The 21,115-nt window shown below is 45.6% G+C and overlaps 2 protein-coding genes across 12 annotated transcripts in view; one reads left to right on the top strand and one right to left on the bottom strand.

Annotated features, from left to right (window-relative positions):
* ACC (acetyl-CoA carboxylase) overlaps positions 1 to 11,320 on the top strand; it is a 102,506-nt gene extending 91,186 nt beyond the window's left edge. For all 11 annotated transcript variants that reach the window (XM_065448976.1, XM_065448977.1, XM_065448974.1 and 8 more), the window contains 7 exons: positions 272 to 465; positions 1,508 to 1,643; positions 2,372 to 2,636; positions 3,531 to 3,705; positions 5,078 to 5,248; positions 5,950 to 6,083; positions 8,795 to 11,320. In XM_065448976.1, coding sequence (XP_065305048.1) covers positions 272 to 465; positions 1,508 to 1,643; positions 2,372 to 2,636; positions 3,531 to 3,705; positions 5,078 to 5,248; positions 5,950 to 6,083; positions 8,795 to 8,975 — 1,256 coding nt within the window. In that variant the 3' untranslated portion in view covers positions 8,976 to 11,320. The remainder of the gene's footprint in view (positions 1 to 271; positions 466 to 1,507; positions 1,644 to 2,371; positions 2,637 to 3,530; positions 3,706 to 5,077; positions 5,249 to 5,949; positions 6,084 to 8,794) is intronic.
* Positions 11,321 to 15,919: 4,599 nt separating this feature from the next.
* Positions 15,920 to 18,248, bottom strand: LOC135915820 (protein GUCD1). The gene has a single exon (XM_065448987.1). The coding sequence runs from the start codon at positions 17,737 to 17,739 to the stop codon at positions 17,026 to 17,028; it is 714 nt and encodes a 237-aa protein (XP_065305059.1). The 5' UTR covers positions 17,740 to 18,248; the 3' UTR covers positions 15,920 to 17,025.
* Between the last annotated feature and the right edge of the window lie 2,867 nt (positions 18,249 to 21,115).

The following is a 21,115-nucleotide window of genomic DNA, read 5'->3' as shown; positions in this document are numbered from 1 at the left end:
CAGAATGTAACGTCATTCAAAAAAATACCATGTTTGAGTACTAGTTTGGCTCAGTGAATGCAAGGGTGCACCTTGACAAACAGGCTCGTTTTAATCGAATTTGATAATGGTATGCGTTTAACTGCGGCTTCAAGTTACACACTCCGTTAGAAGCAGCAAACCACTAGGTTGTCGTAGTACAGACATTGCATGCATTCATGAAGTTGTGACCATAAATTGTCTCATTGTATCTTGGCTAAGCTGCTAACATTTCCTTTTTGCCCAACCACAGCCCTGCCTGGCTTCTGGGAAGATGGCTTCTTCGACCGTGGCTCCTTCATGGAGGTGATGCAGCAGTGGGCTCAGACTGTTGTCTGCGGCCGCGCTCGCCTTGGTGGCATTCCCGTTGGCGTTGTTGCGGTTGAGACGAGGACAGTCGAGATTGACATCCCCGCTGATCCTGCCAACCTCGACTCGGAGGCCAAGGTACATTCCCTCCTCGTGTGCATGTGTCTGTATCTTCACAGCAGTAGTAGTGGTAGTTCCAAGTTTGCGTTGTAAGCTTGGCTGTGGGCAGCAGAAAGGGCAAAAGTGAAAATTCTTAAGCCTACACTTCAAGAAAGGCTTTCACCGTTTCGATTATCTTGTCTCCGAGCATTAATTGTAATCTATGTTGCATGCTTTCCCTCTCTAATTTTGCACGCCCGATACTTCCGATTCGTGAATGGCATGTATTTTATTTCGTTATGTAGTAGTCTTTACAGGAAAACAGTGAGCGTGAAGTTTTGAAGAAAAGAAACACAAGCAGTACTGATGGCTATATTCTTTTTTTAAGAGAAACCCCAAAGGGTGTTAACATCTTTAAAATTGTTAATGAAATAAACGACGCTATACTAATTGTGCCAGAATAATTACGCAGCTTGTTTGTCTGTTTTGTGAGTGGGGATCCAAAAGGGGAATGAAAGATGAAGACAAAAAAAAAAGTGCCATCGTTGAGCATTGCAAAACTTTAATCATGCTTGCTTCTAGTTCTGCACCAGTTCATAATCTGAAGAAAAGGCTTTTATCGATTGACTCCCTGTTTGTGGTTTCAAATTCGTGCTTGCATCTGGATCTTGTAATATGTCCTACGTGTTGATTTATCATAGTTGTGTCCTTGTCTGCTGTCAGCTGCCTCTGTGAGATTGAGCTTTGCGACAAGTTCGGTGATTGCCTCGCCATAATCAAAATCCGAGCCACGCTGAATTCAGTGTTGCTCAAAATACCGCGTGTGGTGGCTGATAACAAATGAGCGCAAAAACACAAAGCGTGTGCTGAGCACTTCACTAGAGGAGCTCGAATTATTCAGGTTGAGACACTGTGATGCAGCAGTCAAATTTGCCTCTGTAGTTTGTTTTGAAAGCATTGCACAATCTCTGCTGTCGGTTAGAATCAAGGCTTGTTCTTTGCCTCCTTTTGGATCAGTGCAGCATCAGTAATTCAGCCATGTACGTATGCATGCTCATTTGCATACCTTGTGCCTGTGCAGCTCCTGTCTCAGGCTGGCCAGGTGTGGTTCCCAGACTCGGCGTACAAGACGGCGCAGGCCATCAATGACTTCAACCGAGAAGAGCTGCCCCTGTTTGTCTTTGCCAACTGGCGAGGCTTCTCGGGAGGCATGAAAGGTGAACCACGAGACCGCACTGTGTGATCGTGAAGACCAATGTTCTCATTCAAGCGGCAACACTGGCGTGCTGCCATATATACAGGGTGTCCCAGTTAATTTGGACTTACTTGAGGTGCCCATCAACTTTGTAATTGATATGTTTGCGATTCAAGCAATAATTAAAAAGCTCACTAATTAAAAGTAATTAATTCAGTAATACTCCTTGATGAAAAAAATGCTGGCCATAAGTACATATGACTACGGTTACTACGCAGTCGGTACAATTTCTCTAGAGCTCTTGGGTATGTTCAAAATCTTGGTCCAAGTTAGCTGGGACACGTTATATAGTCGCACCTTAGTGTAGTGAATGTCGATATATAACAAGTTGTTGGATTTAGCGAAGTAAGTTTTAAGTTTGCCTGCTCTTCTCTGCTGCTATAACGAAGTCGCAAATGCAAGGTCAGACACAATATTGGTTACAGCGAAGCGAGTATTCATTTGCTAGGCAGCTTAAACTATGTACTCCGGTAGCAAAACTGTCAAATACTCAGCAAGGGAAACTACAAACGGCACGTTCTGGATGTGTATGTGTGTGTTTTGGCCATTGGCTTGGCTGGTGCACGGCTGGAAAGCCAACACTGTGATCTCGTCTTAATGTCCTGTCCACTAGAAGTCTCGTTCAGACGAGCTTCTGGAGTGTTAACAGCTGGAACAGGTGCAAGCAGTGCCTTCTCTCGGTGATTGCAGACATGTACGACCAGGTGCTAAAGTTTGGTGCGTACATCGTGGATGCACTGCACACGTACCGCCAGCCTGTGATAGTGTACATACCCCCGTACGGCGAGCTTCGTGGCGGTGCCTGGGCCGTGGTGGACGCCGCCATCAATCCTCGCCAAATGGAAATGTACGCCGACCCCGACAGCCGCGGTGGCGTGCTCGAACCTGAAGGCACGGTTGAAATTCGATTCCGCAAGAAGGACCTCCTCAAGACCATGCACCGCGTTGACGCCAGGTTAGTACGGACGCCATTCACGGGTCTTAAGACCAGCATTGCGTGTGTAGTTTGCAACTAAGGGAACAGTGAATTAAAGAAGACATTAATTTAGGTCTACCTTGTCGTGGACGTTGATCAGCCATGTCCAATGACAAGTCATAATCAGTCTTGATGCCAGGTTGTTGGACACCATTCACTTGTTTGCCACTAGCTTTAAGTGTGTAGTTTGCAACCAAGTCAACAATAATTCATAAACATTAATTTAGGCCTACTTAACTGTAGCCATTAGTTATGTCCAAGAATTAACATCCAACATGTGCTTTGTTTAGAACAAAGCGTTTGTTTTAGATGTACAGCCACAAGCGAAAGGCTTGTAGCCCTCTTGAACTTTTGCAGATGGGAAGAAGTTGAGAGTTTAAACAAATTTATTTCACCTTCTACAGTAAAACCATCATGCAATGGCACCTCATTTTGTGTTCCTTACTGAACAGATCGTGGCTTTTTGGCAGACACTGTCAGAACTCTATGCTTCCTTTTATTTATTTACTTGTTTGTTTGTTTATTGGTATGCCTGCATTTCGCCCATTCGGGCGTTACAGTAGGGGGTAAATGACATAATGTAAACACACGAAGTATGCGCCACATACATGACTGAGCATTAGAAGAAAGAAAAAAAGAAGGTTCACAATTAACACAGTCGGCAGAATTAGCTTTGTCCAAAAAGTTTTTTGTTTAGTAAAATATTCTAGTATGCAACTTTCTATTTTGCGGATATAAAAATAACACGTAATAGACAGGACAGAACAGTTTCTCTTGCGCTTTTTGGCCACCACAAACGGTATCCTGCTGCCCTAGGTCATTTTTTAGTTCAATGCACCCTGACATACCATTTGTGTCCGGATGTCCTGCCAGGTGTCGCGAAATTCTGTCGCTGCTGGGCACGGCCGAGCCCGAGAAGAAGGTGGCGCTCGAGGCGGAGCTACGCAAGCGTGAGATTCAGCTCCTGCCCATGTATCACCAAGTGGCGCTGTCGTTCGCCGACCTGCACGACATGCCGGCCCGCATGCAAGAGAAGGGCGTAATACAAGTAGGTCTTTCTTAATTTCATGTACCCTCCTGCGTCTTGTGGCCTTCTGCAGAACTGATTTCCCGTATTCAGTGACTCTGTGCTTGAGTTGTCGATTAATTTCTCCTCGCTCTGCGATACGCTAGCCTCCTCGTTACCTCGGACGGTAGGGCATCCACCCTGGAAAAGCGTTGGTCCCGGGATGACTTATAGAGCGCAGCTCTTGAGCAGCCTTTCCCGAGTTTAGCGTCGTCGTCCTTCGGCGTAACCGAGGAAATGAGCATGGCGAAGGATTAAAAGCAAACACGAAGCGCAGAGGGGCATGAAAGACTGCAATAGCGAATAGAGCACAAGGAGGAAAGCGGAGGAGGAGGGTATGGTGAAAGCGTGAGAAGAAAAGCGTAGTGCCATGCAAGACGGGCTCTGCGGCCACAACCGCTACGAGATGGCGCCAGAGTGGCGTGCCGTCGTCTGTATGGAAAATGAAGCGCTGCATGAGCGAAGGTCTGTCTGCGGCGGCTGCTGTGAATCGCTCCCACGCGTCACGATTGGCGAGGAAGTTGCACCACACTTTGCTCCATGTGCAACATGCTGCATGAGGCAGATTGTCCGCGCCAGCCGATATATAGTAAAATGAAAAGGCAGCACTCAAATTTCACAATAGGAAGTATTGTAATCGTCGATGAATTTTTCTTCAACTGTGATGCTTTCTTTCTGAAAAACCATTATGGTTTTTCTTTATAGCCCTATGCTGCAATAGGGAGCATGACAGTTTTTTTCTTTTGTGAACCTTCCTTCATCTTGTGGGATTCCACAAAGCCGATTTGCCTTTCTCGAATGTTGTCGCCGATTCTATAAGCGAAAGAATCTTGTCTAACCAGATTGCATATGCGTCACGAGTCGTGACGCACATTCTGGAACGTATACAAGCACCAGCGATTACGTTACAACGTGCAGTGAGTGATGTGTAAATAGCCAACGCACTTGGACCGTAGGTCAGATTTCGACGACTGTGCTTGCCACCATTGTTCTGCCTTGACTATTACTTTTTTTTTTCTGTGCACAAGTTTGTCCAACCAAGAGTCGGATTCGTGACTCAGAATTTCGGCACCACCTAGTTCTTCACCATCGCATGACAACATAGTCTGTCATGTAGTGCATCCCTTCATAGAACAAATTACCAACTTGCCTAGCTCTCTCTTAAATAGTATTAAGTGTCGCAGGGCACCACCTTAATGCCTTTCTTTGAGCTGTTCTCTATAGTTTCTTTTTCCAGTGCACTTTCATGCCCCGATGGTGACCTCAACTTCGAACTCGGCAGTTGAGGCCACCACACTGTCAGTGTGCATGTTGAGCAATGTGCGAGTGTTGATGTTGTTGCCTCTGCACGAAGGATGTAGTGCCATGGAGCAAGTCACGGAACCAGCTGTATTGGCGCTTGCGACGCCGCCTGCTGCAAGACGCGGTCAAGCGGGACATCCAGCAGGTGCGACCGCAGATCGGCGATGGCGAGATGGAGAGCATGCTGCGGCGGTGGTTCGTCGAGTCGATGGGCGCCGTCAAGGTGAGGGTAATGCCTGTATAAAAATTATTCTGTCAGCGCGAACGCTTATACAGTGAAACCTGATTATAACAAACGCCTGTGCAATGAACTATGGTCTATATCCTCGTGCGACTCTTCGTGCACTTTGATGCATGGGACCTCCAATCCTTTTCAAAATTATGGAAGCAATTACGTAAAACATTCTTTTGGGCTATAAGGTCAGACGTGTGTGGACCTGTATGGAAAGTACTCAAGTGTCTTCTTGTCGTCAGGTATCGCAAAACATTAAAACCAGCTTGTGCAACACAATTATGTGTGTCCTCAAAGACTGTGAAAAGCACCTGTCAAGTGCATCTCAAATCGCGATTTGACATCAAAATCTAGGATGACCGATCAAGCCACACACTGTTACACCCTCACCTCAACATTTAAACAATGTGATTTTTGTTACAAGAAAGGTGAGACTGCCCTGTCTTAGGCATATGAAGATTGCATGTTCTGCATTTAACTGAGAAAATGTAGGTAACAAATTTGTCATTAATAAGAACTGACTTGAAGAGCACTTATGTCCCCGACCTGTCTTCAGGTCTGAGGAGTATATCAAACGCACAACATAACTTTTTGACCAATGTTTATGCAAAATAACACCTTTACAGATAACTAAATGTGGGATGTATCAAACTCCAAGTGCATGTCTGACTGAGCTTGCATCGCACGTGCAGCAATATTTGTGGGAGAATGACTTGGCTGTCACCAACTGGCTTCAAGAACAACTCGACCCAAAGATGGAGCGGTCGCTCATCAACGATAACATCCAGTGCTTGAGGCGTGATGCAGCTATCTCCCAAATCAAGAGGTGAGTCCCAATCTTGTTTTCTTCGTGTTTGGAGTGGCATGCAAGAGCTTCTTTCACGTTGCCAATGCCCGCAACCTGAGGACAGTGCAACAAGTGATGGATCGAGAAATGATAGGCATAACATCAACCCCGGAAAACCGAAGTGCCGTCCCACACCCGGAAAAATTGGAACAACGTGATCGCCTTTACTGGCCACGGAACGTGCATTCATACAGGAAAAAAAGCAACAAAATTTTATTTGAGTTAAAGATAATTGGTATAGTTAATTATTCTGTAATTGGTTTGCTGAGCTATCGACAACTGAAACTTGAATCTAGCACATCTAAAAATGCTGTTGTGGGTTTTGCACCTGCACTTAAATCGGCATTATTTATTTATCAAACTCTGCATATCAAATATGATACATTGAGGTTTGTGGGGCTAAGTAACAGGTGGAGAGAAGTATGAATTAGACATTTAACAAACATGGACAGCTAATGTTCTGTAGTTGTTAGCAACCTAAGAATGCACTGGTAAGTGCATTGCCATCCAACTCTGGGAATTTGTATGGATGTGCCAGCCTATTACGTTCTCTCATTGCAATAACACCATCACTTAACTAAAGTTTATTCATGTTGGCACCTCTCAAAAACTGCTTTTGGGGTATAGAGGCATGGAGTGGAAATGTAGTATGAATTTGGTGGTGGAACTTTGCTGAATTAGGTTTTCACAATGTGTAATTGAGATCAGAAGTGGTGTTGCAAAGGTTATATGACGCGTATAGCAGATCTATTAGATCAACAGAATAATCGCCAAGTGAATGATAATGCAGTCAAGGGTGACAAAAGTTAAGGTTGACTGATGAGACAGAAATTTGTAGGGATAGGATGTTTGATCAGCTGGTGTGAGGTTGGAGTAGCCAGAGGTAGTGGGAAAGGCCTTCAGCCCTTCAATGTACAGGTAGGCTGGCCATGATATCACTATCACATTGACTCTTGCAAAGATAAGTGAAGCAAATGACCATTGCAATCTGAGAGCTCTGCTGGTTCCAACAGCTGGTCTTGCGCATTAGAGTTACTGGTTCCAGATTGTGTATTTCAGTGACTGTTGAGAGTGCTAGTCACATCAGCTTGGTTCTAATAAGTTTCTGCCATTCATGGTATACTTCAGCTTTGTACAGTTTGACCTAGATATAAAGAGCGCGAATATAACGAATTATCAGATATAACGAACATGCAGATAATGAATTATCTGATATTACAAAGTAAATATAAGTTCTGATTAGTTATCCTTTATTTCAGTGAGGATTTCAATGAGTATTTCAGTGAGTGAAAGCAAAAAATGCAAGACACGAGGCTATCCATTGTTGATGCTATCGAAATATACGTATTGTAGCAAGAAATTACAATTTCTCAACTAGAGCAAATTAAAGCAGCATATTGTAGACATGCAGGCATGTTTTGGCCAACGGCTTGGCTTAGCTGACCTGCAGCCAGCATGCCAACGTGCCGATCGCATGTGGTCACATCAAGCACATGGTTGCATAGAAATGATAGTACAACGTCCATTACTCAGAAAAATGTCTGTTGAAGAATAATTAAAAGGCAACCCCTGTGGTGCCTCAGGTAAAGTGCCCAGATTAGGCTGATTGTGTCGCTTCTCGGCAGTTAACGCAGCAAGCTGTCGTATTAGTCATTTAATGTTGTATTTAGTAATTTAGCGCATCGGTAATTTAATGTCAACCACGTGTCACATACAGTCCAGTCCACTTATAACAATGTCAAGAAGAATGAAAAACCTAATCATTATAACTTATCATCGCTATATCTGGACTGCAGTGTTAAAAAAAAAAGAACAAAGAAACAACTGAACATATATTCCAAGCTCCGAAACCAAATTTGGCACTTGCACTAAAAATATACGTTGTAAAGAGTGGGCAGTTAAAAGTGCTGAAATAGTCGGAAATCTGCGCTTGTCTTCATGGGAGTTAGTGGTTCACAACTGCGGTGTGCATCGTGTCCAGGTGCTGTGCGAACACAGGCGGCGATAACTTAGCTTGCACGAAATCAATGAGCGACTCTATCGGGGTCGATGTCCAAGACGGGCCATTGTCAACCTCGTCGTCACTGCCGCTGCCCTCGTCGCCTCTGTCGCACAGCGCCGCTGTCTGTCGCGACGACGATCGCCCCGTTGGATATCTCTTCGCAGAATGAGGCAGCACTGTCTGCACTCGGAAACCCCTCCATCGAAACACCACCAAGGACTCTCAAACCACCTCCGACAGCACACACACACACAAAAAAAAATCGCCTGCTCCTCTCTGGGCTTTTTCCAGTTCCTTCTTCCCATATTGCAACACCAAAAAGGTCGTGCACATGACGGCACCAGGGTAAAAGCCATCGATTGGTCCATATACGGGAGCATCAGTTCCAATCGATCTGCTAGCTTCACTTCGCCATGAAGTCGCATGACTGTTTTTCTTTTCTCATTGTCTTGTTGGCTTGTCATGTGCAAACGACCGATTTCGTTGCTTGCAGCAGTGCGTTTTGCTCTGGATGTGTAGTGGCACTGGAATCCGTAAGGAGAGTAGCGAAAGCAAGATAGAAACTGCTCACTCGCCTTCGAGATGAGAGCTGTTTAGGGTCCCTTTAACACAGTTCTGTGCACGGTAGTCCGAGTAAACGACACTTTAACTCGCTCTTGATTTTTCCTTTCTTTTTTGAATCAAACAGCACGCTCCAAGTCAACCCCGAGGTGATCATGGACTCAGCTGTGCACATAATCCAGCAGCTGACACCGCAGCAGCGTTCGGACCTGCTAGCGACCATCCGGACTCTGGAGAACGATCCAGCGCTGCCGACTGCTCCAAGCAGCGAGTCGCCAACAACCCCGCCCTCGGACACGGCGTCTTGACAGAATGCCTCAACGGCGCGGCCGCCAAAGTCCGAGCGGAACCGCGGCAGTCGACGCCGGAAGCGGAGGAGTTGAAGCGTCTCCTCCGCCGTGCCATCAAAACGCGAGCTTCGGAAGTCATTTGCACACATGCACGTTGACCTAGGGCAGGGACATGTCCAGTGCGAGACTCCGGTCGTGTTATTTTTTTGTTGGGAATCAGTCTTGTTGGAACTGTTACGCAATGCGAATTGAATGTGAATTTGTCTAGAAGTGGCCCTGTTGGATGATTGTGTTGGATTTTCGTCGAGGGCCGTCAGTACAAGAACTGGTCTTTCCGGAACGCCAGTCAGAGACGGATTTGTTTGAATGTAACATTGTTGAATCTGTTTTCTGTTGCTGCTGCTGCCGTTGTCTTTCGTGTTTCACTTTAAGAGAGAGATCCTTTTTTTCTGGGTAACTCGTGTTGAACACTTTCTTCACTTTAATGCATGTTCGCCATTACTTTATGCACGTCAGTACATTTCTCGAGAATTTTTTTACAACAATCGGCACCTGTGCTGCACCAAAGCTTTCAGTTTCAAAGCCACTTGCAAAAGACCCTTGCATTTTTGTTAATTGAAATTTGACATATTTGTGCTAGTAAACACTTCTTTTTCTGCGTACTGCATGTGGCAGAACTTTGTCTGTGACTGTGATTGGCCATAAAAGTGCAATAATTGCGTTGCATGAATGCTCCTGTTCTTGCCGAAATTCGACTGACTATTCTTGCAGGGTACGATCGTCTGCTCCCAATCACTTGTGGGGCCATATTTTGCTGCGAAGCAGATTTTTGTGCAATCTGCTGCACAGAATGATAGGTTTGCCCAACGTACACAACACGACGAGCCTCTGTTAGGCCCTACAAGACCAGTCTATGTGGTGTAGATGGACCGTGAGTTCTCCATTTCTGCCCCCGTGGATTTTGCGATCGGCTTGTCTGCCTACCGTGGCAAGCTGCTTGCATTTTCATGTTTTGCTGCATCACTTTTAAAGACCATCAAGCCACAATTGAGGATGGCCTTCACTGGCAGCTGTGGTTATTTCCATACCACCACTCAAGCAAGCATTCTTCATGTAGATCTCCGACAGCACGAAAGAAAGCTTTTATTACCATCACTGATTTCATCGTTTCTCCTTCCTATGCATCTTTTTAACTTGGAAAATACAAAAACCTTTCTTGCAACATCATCTACTGTGGCATGTTATTGCTGTACGAGCAGTATTTTACGATGACATTCAGTTACTAGTTGTGGAGCCAGCCTGTCATTTTGCAGGTTCACTCAGTTATGCCATCATGTATCAACGATTCACAATGTGCTCTGCTGCACCAAGTTTTTAGTAAACGGAATTTAGTTCATCTAAATCTTTTACTGCATCAAAAAATTTCTTGAGGCTGTGGCATAGGTGGCGCCACATGCAGTTGGGTGCCATGATATCTACAACTACACCGCCGTCTGCTTCGCTGGCAACAGGTTTTTGCGCCACACTTTCGAACACAACATTGTGGCCTGCTCTTCGCGAACAAATTCCTTGCTGGTGAAAGGCCATGGACTGCTTTAAATGGTGCATTTGATTTGCTAAGCCTGCTGCCACGGAGTGATCGTCTGCTCCAGTGGCTGTCGTCTGCCGAGACTATGTATGATGTATGGCGAATCTTAAATTTTTGAGAACCAGGTTTTCACGTGCGTCAGCTTTGATGCACTCTTCCTTTAATATAATGATTCAACACTTTTCAGTGTTCAGCGATTGTTAATGACATTCACGACCCATTAATTTTCGTCTGCTGGGCAATATGGCCTCCACAGTGCGCATTGTTCTGGAGATAGCTTTGAGCAACGAGCCAAGTTGTTTTGCAGACTTTGTAAATATACCTGAACTTGCAGAAGTTTCCAGGTGCAGTTTTGTTTCGTCTGCTTAGGTGTAAATAGTATTACCTGGCTCTTGGGGAACTGAATCTTTAGGAAGCACGGCGCTGAGACAATTAACACGGAGACCAATACTCGTGAAATGTATAACTGGCTTACACGGTCATCACTTTATTTTTGTGTAAGAAATTGTTGATGGTTAAACTGATTTTTGTGCCCATTGCGCAGTCGTACTGCAAAGGCACACGGCTTTAACCATTGACATGCTCTGTCAATTTTTTTTTCCAGGAAGTGCAAAGAGTGTTTCGAGTCGAGCAGAACCATATTTATTTTTGTAATAACACCAGATGAACAATGGAAGGGTGGTACATTTGAACTCGAGCACTTTGTCAGATGTAAATATGTCACCGATGCAAACGCTGCATTCTTGTATTGTGGAAATAAACAATGCATTCTTAACTCTGTTTCCGCTGTCTTTGAAACAATGCTCTCACTTGAGCTAGAACATCGCAGTGATAACCTGTGAGGCCCATCAGTCGCCATGAAATCAACAACTGTGAAACAACATTGCTCCTTGTTTACCTGGAACAACGCATCCAGTAGATCGTAGCAAATACTCGGGTCAACCAGAAAAGTGTTTGCATAACTCATGTTTCCGTCTTACTCTGTCGCCTTTGTACAGTAGTCTACTCTTAAAGGGGATGCCTAACCAGTAATAATGTCATAAAGTCAATACAACAAGCATTTGCCTATACTGGAGAAAAGTGGATGATACAATTAACTGCATGTATACATGTATATATAAAATTGTGGGCTTTCATGCCATTCAGCATAAAGGCAGAATACTATGCATTCCCATTAATAGTGGACAATACTGTACAAGCAGCAGGAGGTGGTTTTGACATGTAAAATGGAATGGTGAAACGATTTAAAACCTTATGCCTTGATTTCTTTCTGGATTTGCAGACTTACCCACGTGGTAAGCATTTCAGAGTTTTGAGCAAGAACATTCTGTTCGAACAGTGACTACAAGGCCAAGTTTTTTTTTTTTTTAATGCAACGAATTTCACCTATATTGTTTCACTTATTATCTAATAGAAGCGTATTGGCATTTGAAGATGAAAATTAGGTCTTGGAGGTGCATATTTTTGTTAGTGCTGCATTATCAGCCGCCAATCGCAAATAACGAGAGAGCACATGACACTTAGTCATGCAGCAGAGTATCCATGCTTGTGCACTGAACAAGTGTTCCCGATTCGGGGAAAAACATTTACTGCATCACTAATGGACCTAAGGCAACCATAGAAGTGCGCCCAAGGGGCATGTTCGAATGCTTTCATGCTTATTTTGTAGTTGCATGTAGAAAAGATTGATTCATGAGGATCAATATCTCAAAGCAACCAAGCTGCACTGTAATGGAGGGCCTTGGATTAATTTTGAACATATGGGGTTCTTATGTGCATTTAAATCCCAAGTACATGAACTCCAGCTGGGAATCGAATCTGACTTTGTGCTTGGCTGCTGGACACTATAGCCACTACTAGCCACTAAGAGACTGCAGCAGGTAATGGATGAGACTATCCTTTATCCACAGGGTTTCAATATTGCAAGAAACTATGTCACAACCTGGACAGAAGGCATGAACGAATTACGGATCCACCAGAACGTTGAATGCCCAGTACCCGTAAAGAAATTGCTGCTAAATCGGCGATTTACTAGCATGCTGGTACTCTGCAGTGAACAGCACATTATCTGTGTGCGATTCACTGGCTTAGCTATTGCTTTGAACTTGTAATAGTATTAGTAAGATTTTAAATGTTTCAAAGCTGTACAATGTGTACAATGAGACACGAGGGGACTTGTATGGGCTTTAGATTTCGACAACCAGAGGTTTAATATGTACCTAGATCTAAATAGACAGATGTAGATCAGTAATTGATCAAGGTAGATAAATGCAGCCTTCTGTAGGTGCCAAATTTATGCGGGTTCCAGCACAATTATCTGTACTGATTTAGGCAACCACAGTTAATAGAGACAACATACAACAAACATGCTTCTACTTCTAAAATTGAACAAGTCTTACTCTAACTGGTATGGTATTTGCCTAACAAGAGCATGCTACTTGAACCATTCAGCAACAAATAAATGGAAGCCAGCCATGGCTGTTGCTCTTTCACCACTTCTCTGTTTGTCTACAGAACATTATCCAGCTAGCGTGTGGTTCAATTCGCTTGTTCAAAGTGTTGCAGTTTTCACAAAATTGGCTTCATGACATTTGTAGCACACACGCACTCCTGCCCTGCGAGGTTCTATGATGCGTGCGCTCCTCTAATGGGTCAGGATGTAAGACATTCGAAGAAAAATGAGCAGTTCAGAGAGTTAATAGGGCACATGGTCGTGTGAACCACAGTAAATGCCATCACGCTCAAAATCGGACAATGCTGCACGGCACAATCTGCTGCACATTCTGGACGTCTTAAAGATTATAGAAGTCGGGGATGCCTACAGCTAGCGGCAAGTCAAGAATGGAGTACAAGCTCCTCCCACAAAAGCCTGTGTTGCACCTCATTCCTTCACCTCCCCCCCTCCCCCCATCTGTGATCACTATGTAGCTTCCTTGCAGGGCACACAGGCATGAAGGAGAAGCAGCCCCCTAATTCAGCAACAACAAACATACTGCAGTCCCGTACAACGTCCGGGAACAGCCAGGAAGTGGTGTACAGAAGAAAGTACATAGCATCTACACATGTACCTATGATGCAGAAATCTGGAAAGATGTTTGGAAGCTGATATCTGGCTTTGCCATGGTTCCAGAGGCTGTGCAAGGAAGTTCCAAGCTGGGCTGAGTGGTGATATATGTTCAACGTGATGAACGGTGCAGATAACGAAACAAGTGATGTATAAACAAGACATAAATGTTAACGGAACCTCCTTGCCCATAGCTGAGAAGATTTGCAAGTTGCATCACCGCATGTGTATAATATTTTTACTGAAAGGGATATTGTTTGTATCTCTGGAACAACACCTGCACCCCTACGCAGCACTTGTGCAAGGCAAAAAACAGGACTATGAATAGGGAGGTGAAGGAAATGAGAATTGGATGAGGCAACTCCCTGGTGCACTAATGCATCTTCTCCCCCGAGTCTCATTTGCCACTACATGCTTCACCTGTTGCTGACCACAGTTGGGCGTGAGACTATCTTTTCGAAGCAGCAGACATGCATAGAAGTGTAGGATTGTGTATGGCACAGGCAAGCACCAAAGATGAGCAGCTTCCACAAGAGAGTACCTTGAGGTGATGTAGTAATCATAAGCTACTCTGGCACAACCAACAATCACAGATAAGTGGTTTTTGCTAGTGGTACACACAGTCTTAAATAGGAGTATCCTTACGACAAAGCATGCAGCAATGTTATGACTTCATGTCTTACGACACATCTTGTTACGTTAAGCATGCAGACACCACACAAGTTGCATTACATGACCAGTTGCACTAGGCTGCAGCAACAAGTAGCACATTTCCAATGCACTTTTGGCACATTAGGTCCGTTCGATTTATCTGCACTACCTGAACTAGTTCATGTAGTGCCACACTCAGCCATTCGTTTTGGCAGTGCAACGTGACGCCCTCTGAACTACGGCGTTCGTTTTAAACAAGTGCAGGCGTCGTGCAGGGCTAGTTCAGGCAGACCCTGCACCGTGTTGAGAGGTGGTGCCGGTCGTGCACAAGCGCTACAGCCATGGCAGCAGACGACGGCAGCATTTGCGTTGCAATAGGCGGCGTGGCAACGAAGCTGACGCCAATCGTCAATGAAGATGGGAACCGTGTTTGGCGATAGGCGTGTTTGGGAACCGTGTTTGGGAACCGTGCGATAGGCGGAAAAGTCTTTTAAATTCAAAATCAAAGTAGCGACCCACGACTTCTTCACAGTACTTAGGAACTCTATTGCGTTGCAAAATAGTTAGCTTCAGCACTAGAATTGTGACAACATCGTCGAAATCCTCGTCTTCACTGTCCGAGTCCATCAGCTCAATAACTGTTTGAAGGATGGCTGCAGATGATGCGCCGCAATCCATAGCGGTTTCCACCATATATCAACCAGCCTGTACACCCTTCAATACACTTTCGCCTAACCGCGGGCAGGCTGGATCAATCCATGAACAAAAGTCGACGTGCAGCTGGCGAAGCGCCAAGACCAGCAGAAGGCCTGCACTACCTGCACTTCAGCATTCGTTTCAGTTTGGCGCTAGTGTCGCGCTATGCCTGCACTGCTGAACTGGCGCTGCATGAGTGTGACACTTTTTCTGAACTGCCACGAACTAGTTCACGCAGTGCAAGGTAAATCGAACTGACCTATTGTCAACTGGTGTTGCTACATCATGGCAGAAATCCTTACCAACCCTGATTTCTGTCGTTCAAACATACACAAGATAAGGTTTCTGTTTTGGTTGGTAACAACGTAGAACATGTTTCTGCTGGCATTACAATGCAGTCTTCGAGCAATGCAAAACAGATGCTGCATTGCCCTGCAAAAGATACCCCAGAAACATGTCCCTCAGGAAACCTGTTGTTGCACATCACAGTTCAGGGCACTACTGCTGTGTTGTGGCACAAGACTTGCCAGCCACGACACACTGACTCATTTACCTTTGTAGGGCCGTGGCCGCTGCTAGGGAGAACACGGCAGCCCGTGGCAGTGCTCCGTGGAGCGCCATCACCGGCGCCTCAAGAAGTCTTGCGGTGCAGGCACAATCAAAGCGACAGGCAAAGGGCCTGGCGTGTCGTCTGCTATGGTTTCTCCCCTTCGCCGTGTGCATTGATATCTTGATCGCACGCACTCGCGGCTCTGAGTTTTCAATGCCGCATGTAGGCACACAAAACTGGAGCCGTAGCAGACGATGCGCCAGGTGCTCCGCCTATCACTGTAATTGGGCACACGCTACAAGACTTCACAAGGCACCAATGGTGGAGCTTCGTGGAACGCTGCCATGTTGCCACTAGCACTAGCCGTACCTGTACACTTACTATTTAACAAAACGAAATTAAGTTCCTTGACATCTTTTTCTACAAAATGCTTTAATGCTTTGTGATACCTATAAACAAGCTGTCAATGACCATTAAACACACGTGCAGAGCAATCATACAATAAAAACAAAAATATTGCAAAGAGGGTGTTACGAGCACCCATTGGCACAATGAGATCACATATAGTAACTTTTCAGAAGTGTAAAAGTCTGCCACATACATGTAACATAGCACGAGCATGGTCTCAGGCTCCTTGTCTACTTCTAAAACAGCTGTAAAATTAAGCTAGTGATTTTCATACATGTTGGCAATAATTTGAGTACATCTACACTAACTAAATAACAAGAGTCAACGGTTTGAGGTGAGCAACAAACTGGTGGCAGTAAAAATTAGCACCTTTCCCACAAAAGGCATCTGTAAATTGGCAGGCTTAAAAATTAACAAGTGAAAAACTTTCTCTCAGCGTCTCAGTTGGTAGACCACAGAGAATAGGAACAATTACGGACATGCAAGGATAACATTAAATTGCATGTTATTAACACATTACATTGCACCAATGTTTACATGATTACTGGAACAAGCAGTTGATTCACATATAGTGCATGTTCAAACCACTCAATAAAGGAACCACGTGGTACTGTGACTTCTTCATTAGCATAACACCCACACCCTCAACTGCATTTTACGCATGTCATACGGGACAGGTTAATGGCATTAAGTTCCTTCATGCCACAAATAAATGCTGATGGTCATAAGCTCTTCAATGTCAACAACAGAGTTTTAGCATAACATAGTGTCATCCATGTATACCCGGATACAAAGCTGATGGTGCCATCCTGCAATGTTGTGATCCACCGTAATGCGCAAAAGATTCTTGTCTCTGGCAACTCTCTTCGAAATGAAAAAAGAAAGAACTGCTTTCTTGACGAGATTATGGCACTGCCAACAAGTTCGCGTTAGCAGTTAAGTGGAATACCGCAAGTCATCGCGATGAGAATTTATGCGCTTTGGTTAACAACCGCGCCGCAAGGCGTCACCACCAGCGCAGCTGCTCTCCTCTACGTTTTATGGTATGCAGGGTTATTCTGACCCTCCTGCGTTACGCTAAAACTCTCCAAAACGCCCGCTTCGTGGTCGTTCACGAGCGAGCGACACCTTCCGAAGCGGTGTTAACGAATATGACGTCCTCATCAGTACCGAGGCGTTTCCTGGCCCGGTCCAAAGTTTCGAAAGTAACGCTGCACAGACGCTCGCTTTTCGACGGGTTGCGGTAGAGGAACTTCCTCTCCCGGAGCCTGTATCCGCACAGGACGATGTAGTGTCCCTGGTACGGGGCGTAGCGCGCAAACACCCCGGCCATCTTTGCGACGACCCTGTTCTTCTGGCAGGAGTCGCAGTGCAACTGCCCGTGGTCGACGAGCACTATGACCGGTTTACCGCCAGCGAGGTGTTCGAGCAGCTCGGCGACCGTGGTAGACCTCTGGCAAACCGTGAGACCGTGGGACGCGGCGTCGCGGAAGCGATCCTCGACCCTCTGGAAGTCCCACTGCAGGGACTTCTTGTAGTAGCACTCCTTCTGGAACATGGGGTTCACACCCAAGGTGACCGTCGTGTAGACGTGGTCGACGCCGAATCGCCGCAGCAGATAACACAGGTCGATGGTCCAGGTGCTTTGATGGTATCCCTCCTCGCGGCCTATCAGATCCCTGTTGAGGAGCAAGTCGCTGCGCTGCTCGGGCGACAGTACCATCGCTACGCAGGAGACTCCGCAATCCCACGACAGGCTTTGCTCGACGTGAGGGAGTTGGATGTCCACCGAGTCCGGAGGGCGCGACACTGCAGTCTGATCCATTGTGGTGATTGTCGTGCTCTCTCGCCGTCGATGCGAAGGAGTTTCCGTTGTGTTTTGGCTTGTTGCCGCTGCGTATGCTACGCGATCACATAAGCGGCACTGCGAAAACTGGCCATCGAGTTGCCCCCTTTTTCGAAAGGTGCCGACTGCGCGACCCGATTTCTCCGAAAAATGAGCCCTCTCCTATGCGGGATCACGTCCGAACTTCTCAGCGTTGCCCCAGATTCGCCCCCCTCCGCGTTCGATTCTTCCTGCATTCTTGTTTCTATCACGTGACTTGACCACTGCAGTCTTCCGGAAAAATAACATTTTAAACTTCCGGTATGACGTCAGCGAGCTTTAGTTCAGTCAGTTGCCACAAGTGACAATCTGACGCTGCCTACCACCACACGAAACGCAGCGAGCTTTGCCGCACTCTCCACGGTAGTTCTTCTCGTGGAGGAACTTGTTTTCCAAGCATTAATTTTCGGTACACCAAAACAACTTCAGGCTCATCGCAGTAGTTGTATTTTGGCACAGGTTACCGTATCGTTACCTACCACAGCATTAAAGAAACATCACTTGACAAAAAATGAAGTCTATAATCAGTTGTCGAAGTCTACTTTGCCGTAAATCTACTTAGTTTCGGTTTCATGTGCGCGCATCTATGGGGAGTTATTTACTCGTTACTTATTCCATGGCGCTGGGACCAATATTTTTGCGTTGAGGCAATCTCATTTGTTAAATACAATCAATTACTACAGCTGCCTACAGCGAGCATGTAAGTGTGGCGAGGTGCGACAACACACAGCTGTGTGATGAAAATTTTGAAAATTTGATAGAGGACATGTGTTCTTGTGAAGCTTACGATGCTCAAAGCGGCATTCGACGTTAGTAGGCTCCCGAGAGGAACGCGACATTTGCCGCGTGTTTGTACACCCAAATCTAATACCATTGTCACACGTACACTTCTGATCGCGATCGGGGCCAATTCGGATCGAGCTTGATCCGGATCGGGTGTTGCTACACGGTCATTTGCGATCGCGATCAGAGGCTGACGTCTGCGTTCCCTGGAAACGTACTCTAAATACAAGAAGTGAAGAACTTGAAAAAGGGGGTGCTATCGAAACAAAAAGGGGACGGGCACACAAGGAAAAGAACACACAAGGAAACGGATACGGGCGGACGCTGGACTTTCGACTGTACTTAACTTGTGTTAATGGCAATGAACTGCAGTTGAAAGTCCAGCGTCCGTTCGTTTTTAACGCCTTTTCCTTATTTGTGTGCGCGTCCTTTGTGTTTCGTTCGCTGGTCCCCCCTTTTTCAAGTTCATCGCGTGCACCAACTGGCCCAAGAGCTTGCGCTGATGCAAGAAGTGAAGGTACCTCCAAAAGAACGTTTAAAAAAATCTTTTATCAGCAATATAAGCTGTAAAATTGAAATATTGTCCGAATTTAACAATATTGTGCAAACCTGATGAGAGCTGCTGACGATATCAGCACCGTGTAGCAGCGACTATTGTTAATCGCGGTCAAGAAATCCGATTCGGATCGGCCCCGATCACGATAAGGAGTGTACCTGTGACACCGGTATATAAAACAAACAAATAAAGCTTTGCGCTTATGGCGAATTCGCCAAATCGCACTGGCGCACCTGGGGCGCCTTGGGGCAAAGATGACTGGATGAAACGGCGCATTGAGGCGCCCCAGTGCGATTTGCCGAATTCGCCATTAGCCTTCGCCACAATTAGGGGTGACGTGATAAGTCTGATGCATAATTCTGAGCACATTTGCTTTGGGACGTGTTATTGCTCTTTTCTTTAATAAATACAGCTCAGGAAACAGCAAAGCTCCAATCGGTCACACGCTTGCAGCATATTACCACATAGAGTAAAGAACCACTTCACATTATACGGGTGTAACACGGCGAACTTTCGATCGCGATCGGATCGGGATTGGCTCCTTTGCTCAAGTGGAGTGTATTAGAATACGGTTGAGCGGCTGAGGCGGCGCATGCTTTGCAGTGAGATGCGCGACGACGAAAAATAATGTGGCGGCGCTGCGATCGAAGTGAGTTAGACCGCATCAAGACCGCGCCGTTGGAAACTGCTGGCGATTCTGCTTGGCGGGGTCGTTCGTATTGCTTCACGCGCTGCTGTTTGGGATCAAACCACTCAAATGGTGTTTATAAGTACATATGACGTGTATTTATCCCTCAGGAATAGATTGCTTTCTTTCTCTTCTTCATTTTATTTATTTTTAATGCTGCTAGGTGACTGCGCGTGCGTTGCGGCCGTAGTGTCGGCTGTAATTCTGCTACGTCATTGTACGGTTCCCTTCGGAGAACGAACATTTCTCTTGTACTTCAAGCAGCATGTATGTCTCGTGTCTATTTTTGCGCATACAGTTTTCCATCAGTAGGTCTTGCGAAACGCAGATAGAAAGAACTTATGTAAACTTCCTGCTTACCGCTTCAAACAAATGAAACATATATATCGGCCTCATCCGGCGCCCTGTACTCCGATTGACGGGAAGTATTCTTATCGAAAAAGAAAAAAAAAACTGCAATGCAACAGTCCATTCATGTCTCCGTCTTTCTCGCGTAACAGAACGTGGAGTAACTGGCACGGGTTCTTTCATTGTGATCGGTACTCGGATGCCGAAAACAATTTTAGGTAGCTATTTGCTAATCTTTGGCCAGTTAGCCATGTGAAATTTTTTGTCCAGTCCATGCTTAACAACAACAACAACAAAACTCAGTGCCCTTACACTCTGTGAAGAAGGATTACCAGCGAAGCTGTGTATACGTGGGGTCAGAGTCCTTAAAGGGACACTAAAGTGAAAAATGATGTCTTCTGCCATCAGTAAATTACCTTTCTACAACACCAAAAACACCACTCTTACAACGATAAGACGTTTGCTAAGCCAGAAAAAGCGCAAGAACGAAATACGGGTGGCGACGCCTACTTAAGTTCCCGCACCTGGGGGCTGTGACGTCTTGGATTTTGATGGCATCTTCTAGGGCCTACTAATTATAAATAGCGGTACAGATTGACTACATTGTCTTCTAAAGGAACCACATATTAAACATGGCAAGTTTCCGGAACCTTTACTCCGCCAACGCGGCCCAAATGCGAAAACATACTTTGGAATCCCTGACGTCACGCTGACGTACCGGCGCTGGGGTTTCGGCGCGAAATTCCAATACTGATACTTGGACCTTCATTTCTTCATCTGATATCAAACTATCTTTTTGAAATCACTGCCTGCAGAGTTCTGAAACAATGCTTCATTAATCTAAACTGATTTATTGTTTCCCTTTAGTGTCCCTTTAAATGAAAAGCATTGAAGGACTCTGGTGCAGCCCTCAATGGCGAACTGCACCTCCACCGCGGGTC

The sequence above is a fragment of the Dermacentor albipictus genome, chromosome 10 (assembly GCF_038994185.2).
Source record: "Dermacentor albipictus isolate Rhodes 1998 colony chromosome 10, USDA_Dalb.pri_finalv2, whole genome shotgun sequence".
Classification (NCBI taxonomy): Eukaryota; Metazoa; Arthropoda; class Arachnida; order Ixodida; family Ixodidae; genus Dermacentor; species Dermacentor albipictus.
This window is presented reverse-complemented; position numbering and strand designations above follow the sequence as displayed.

Excerpts from the sequence above, each read along its gene's own strand:
- LOC135915820 (XM_065448987.1), bottom strand. The coding sequence starts at position 17,739 with ATGGATCAGACTGCAGTGTCGCGCCCTCCGGACTCGGTGGACATCCAA.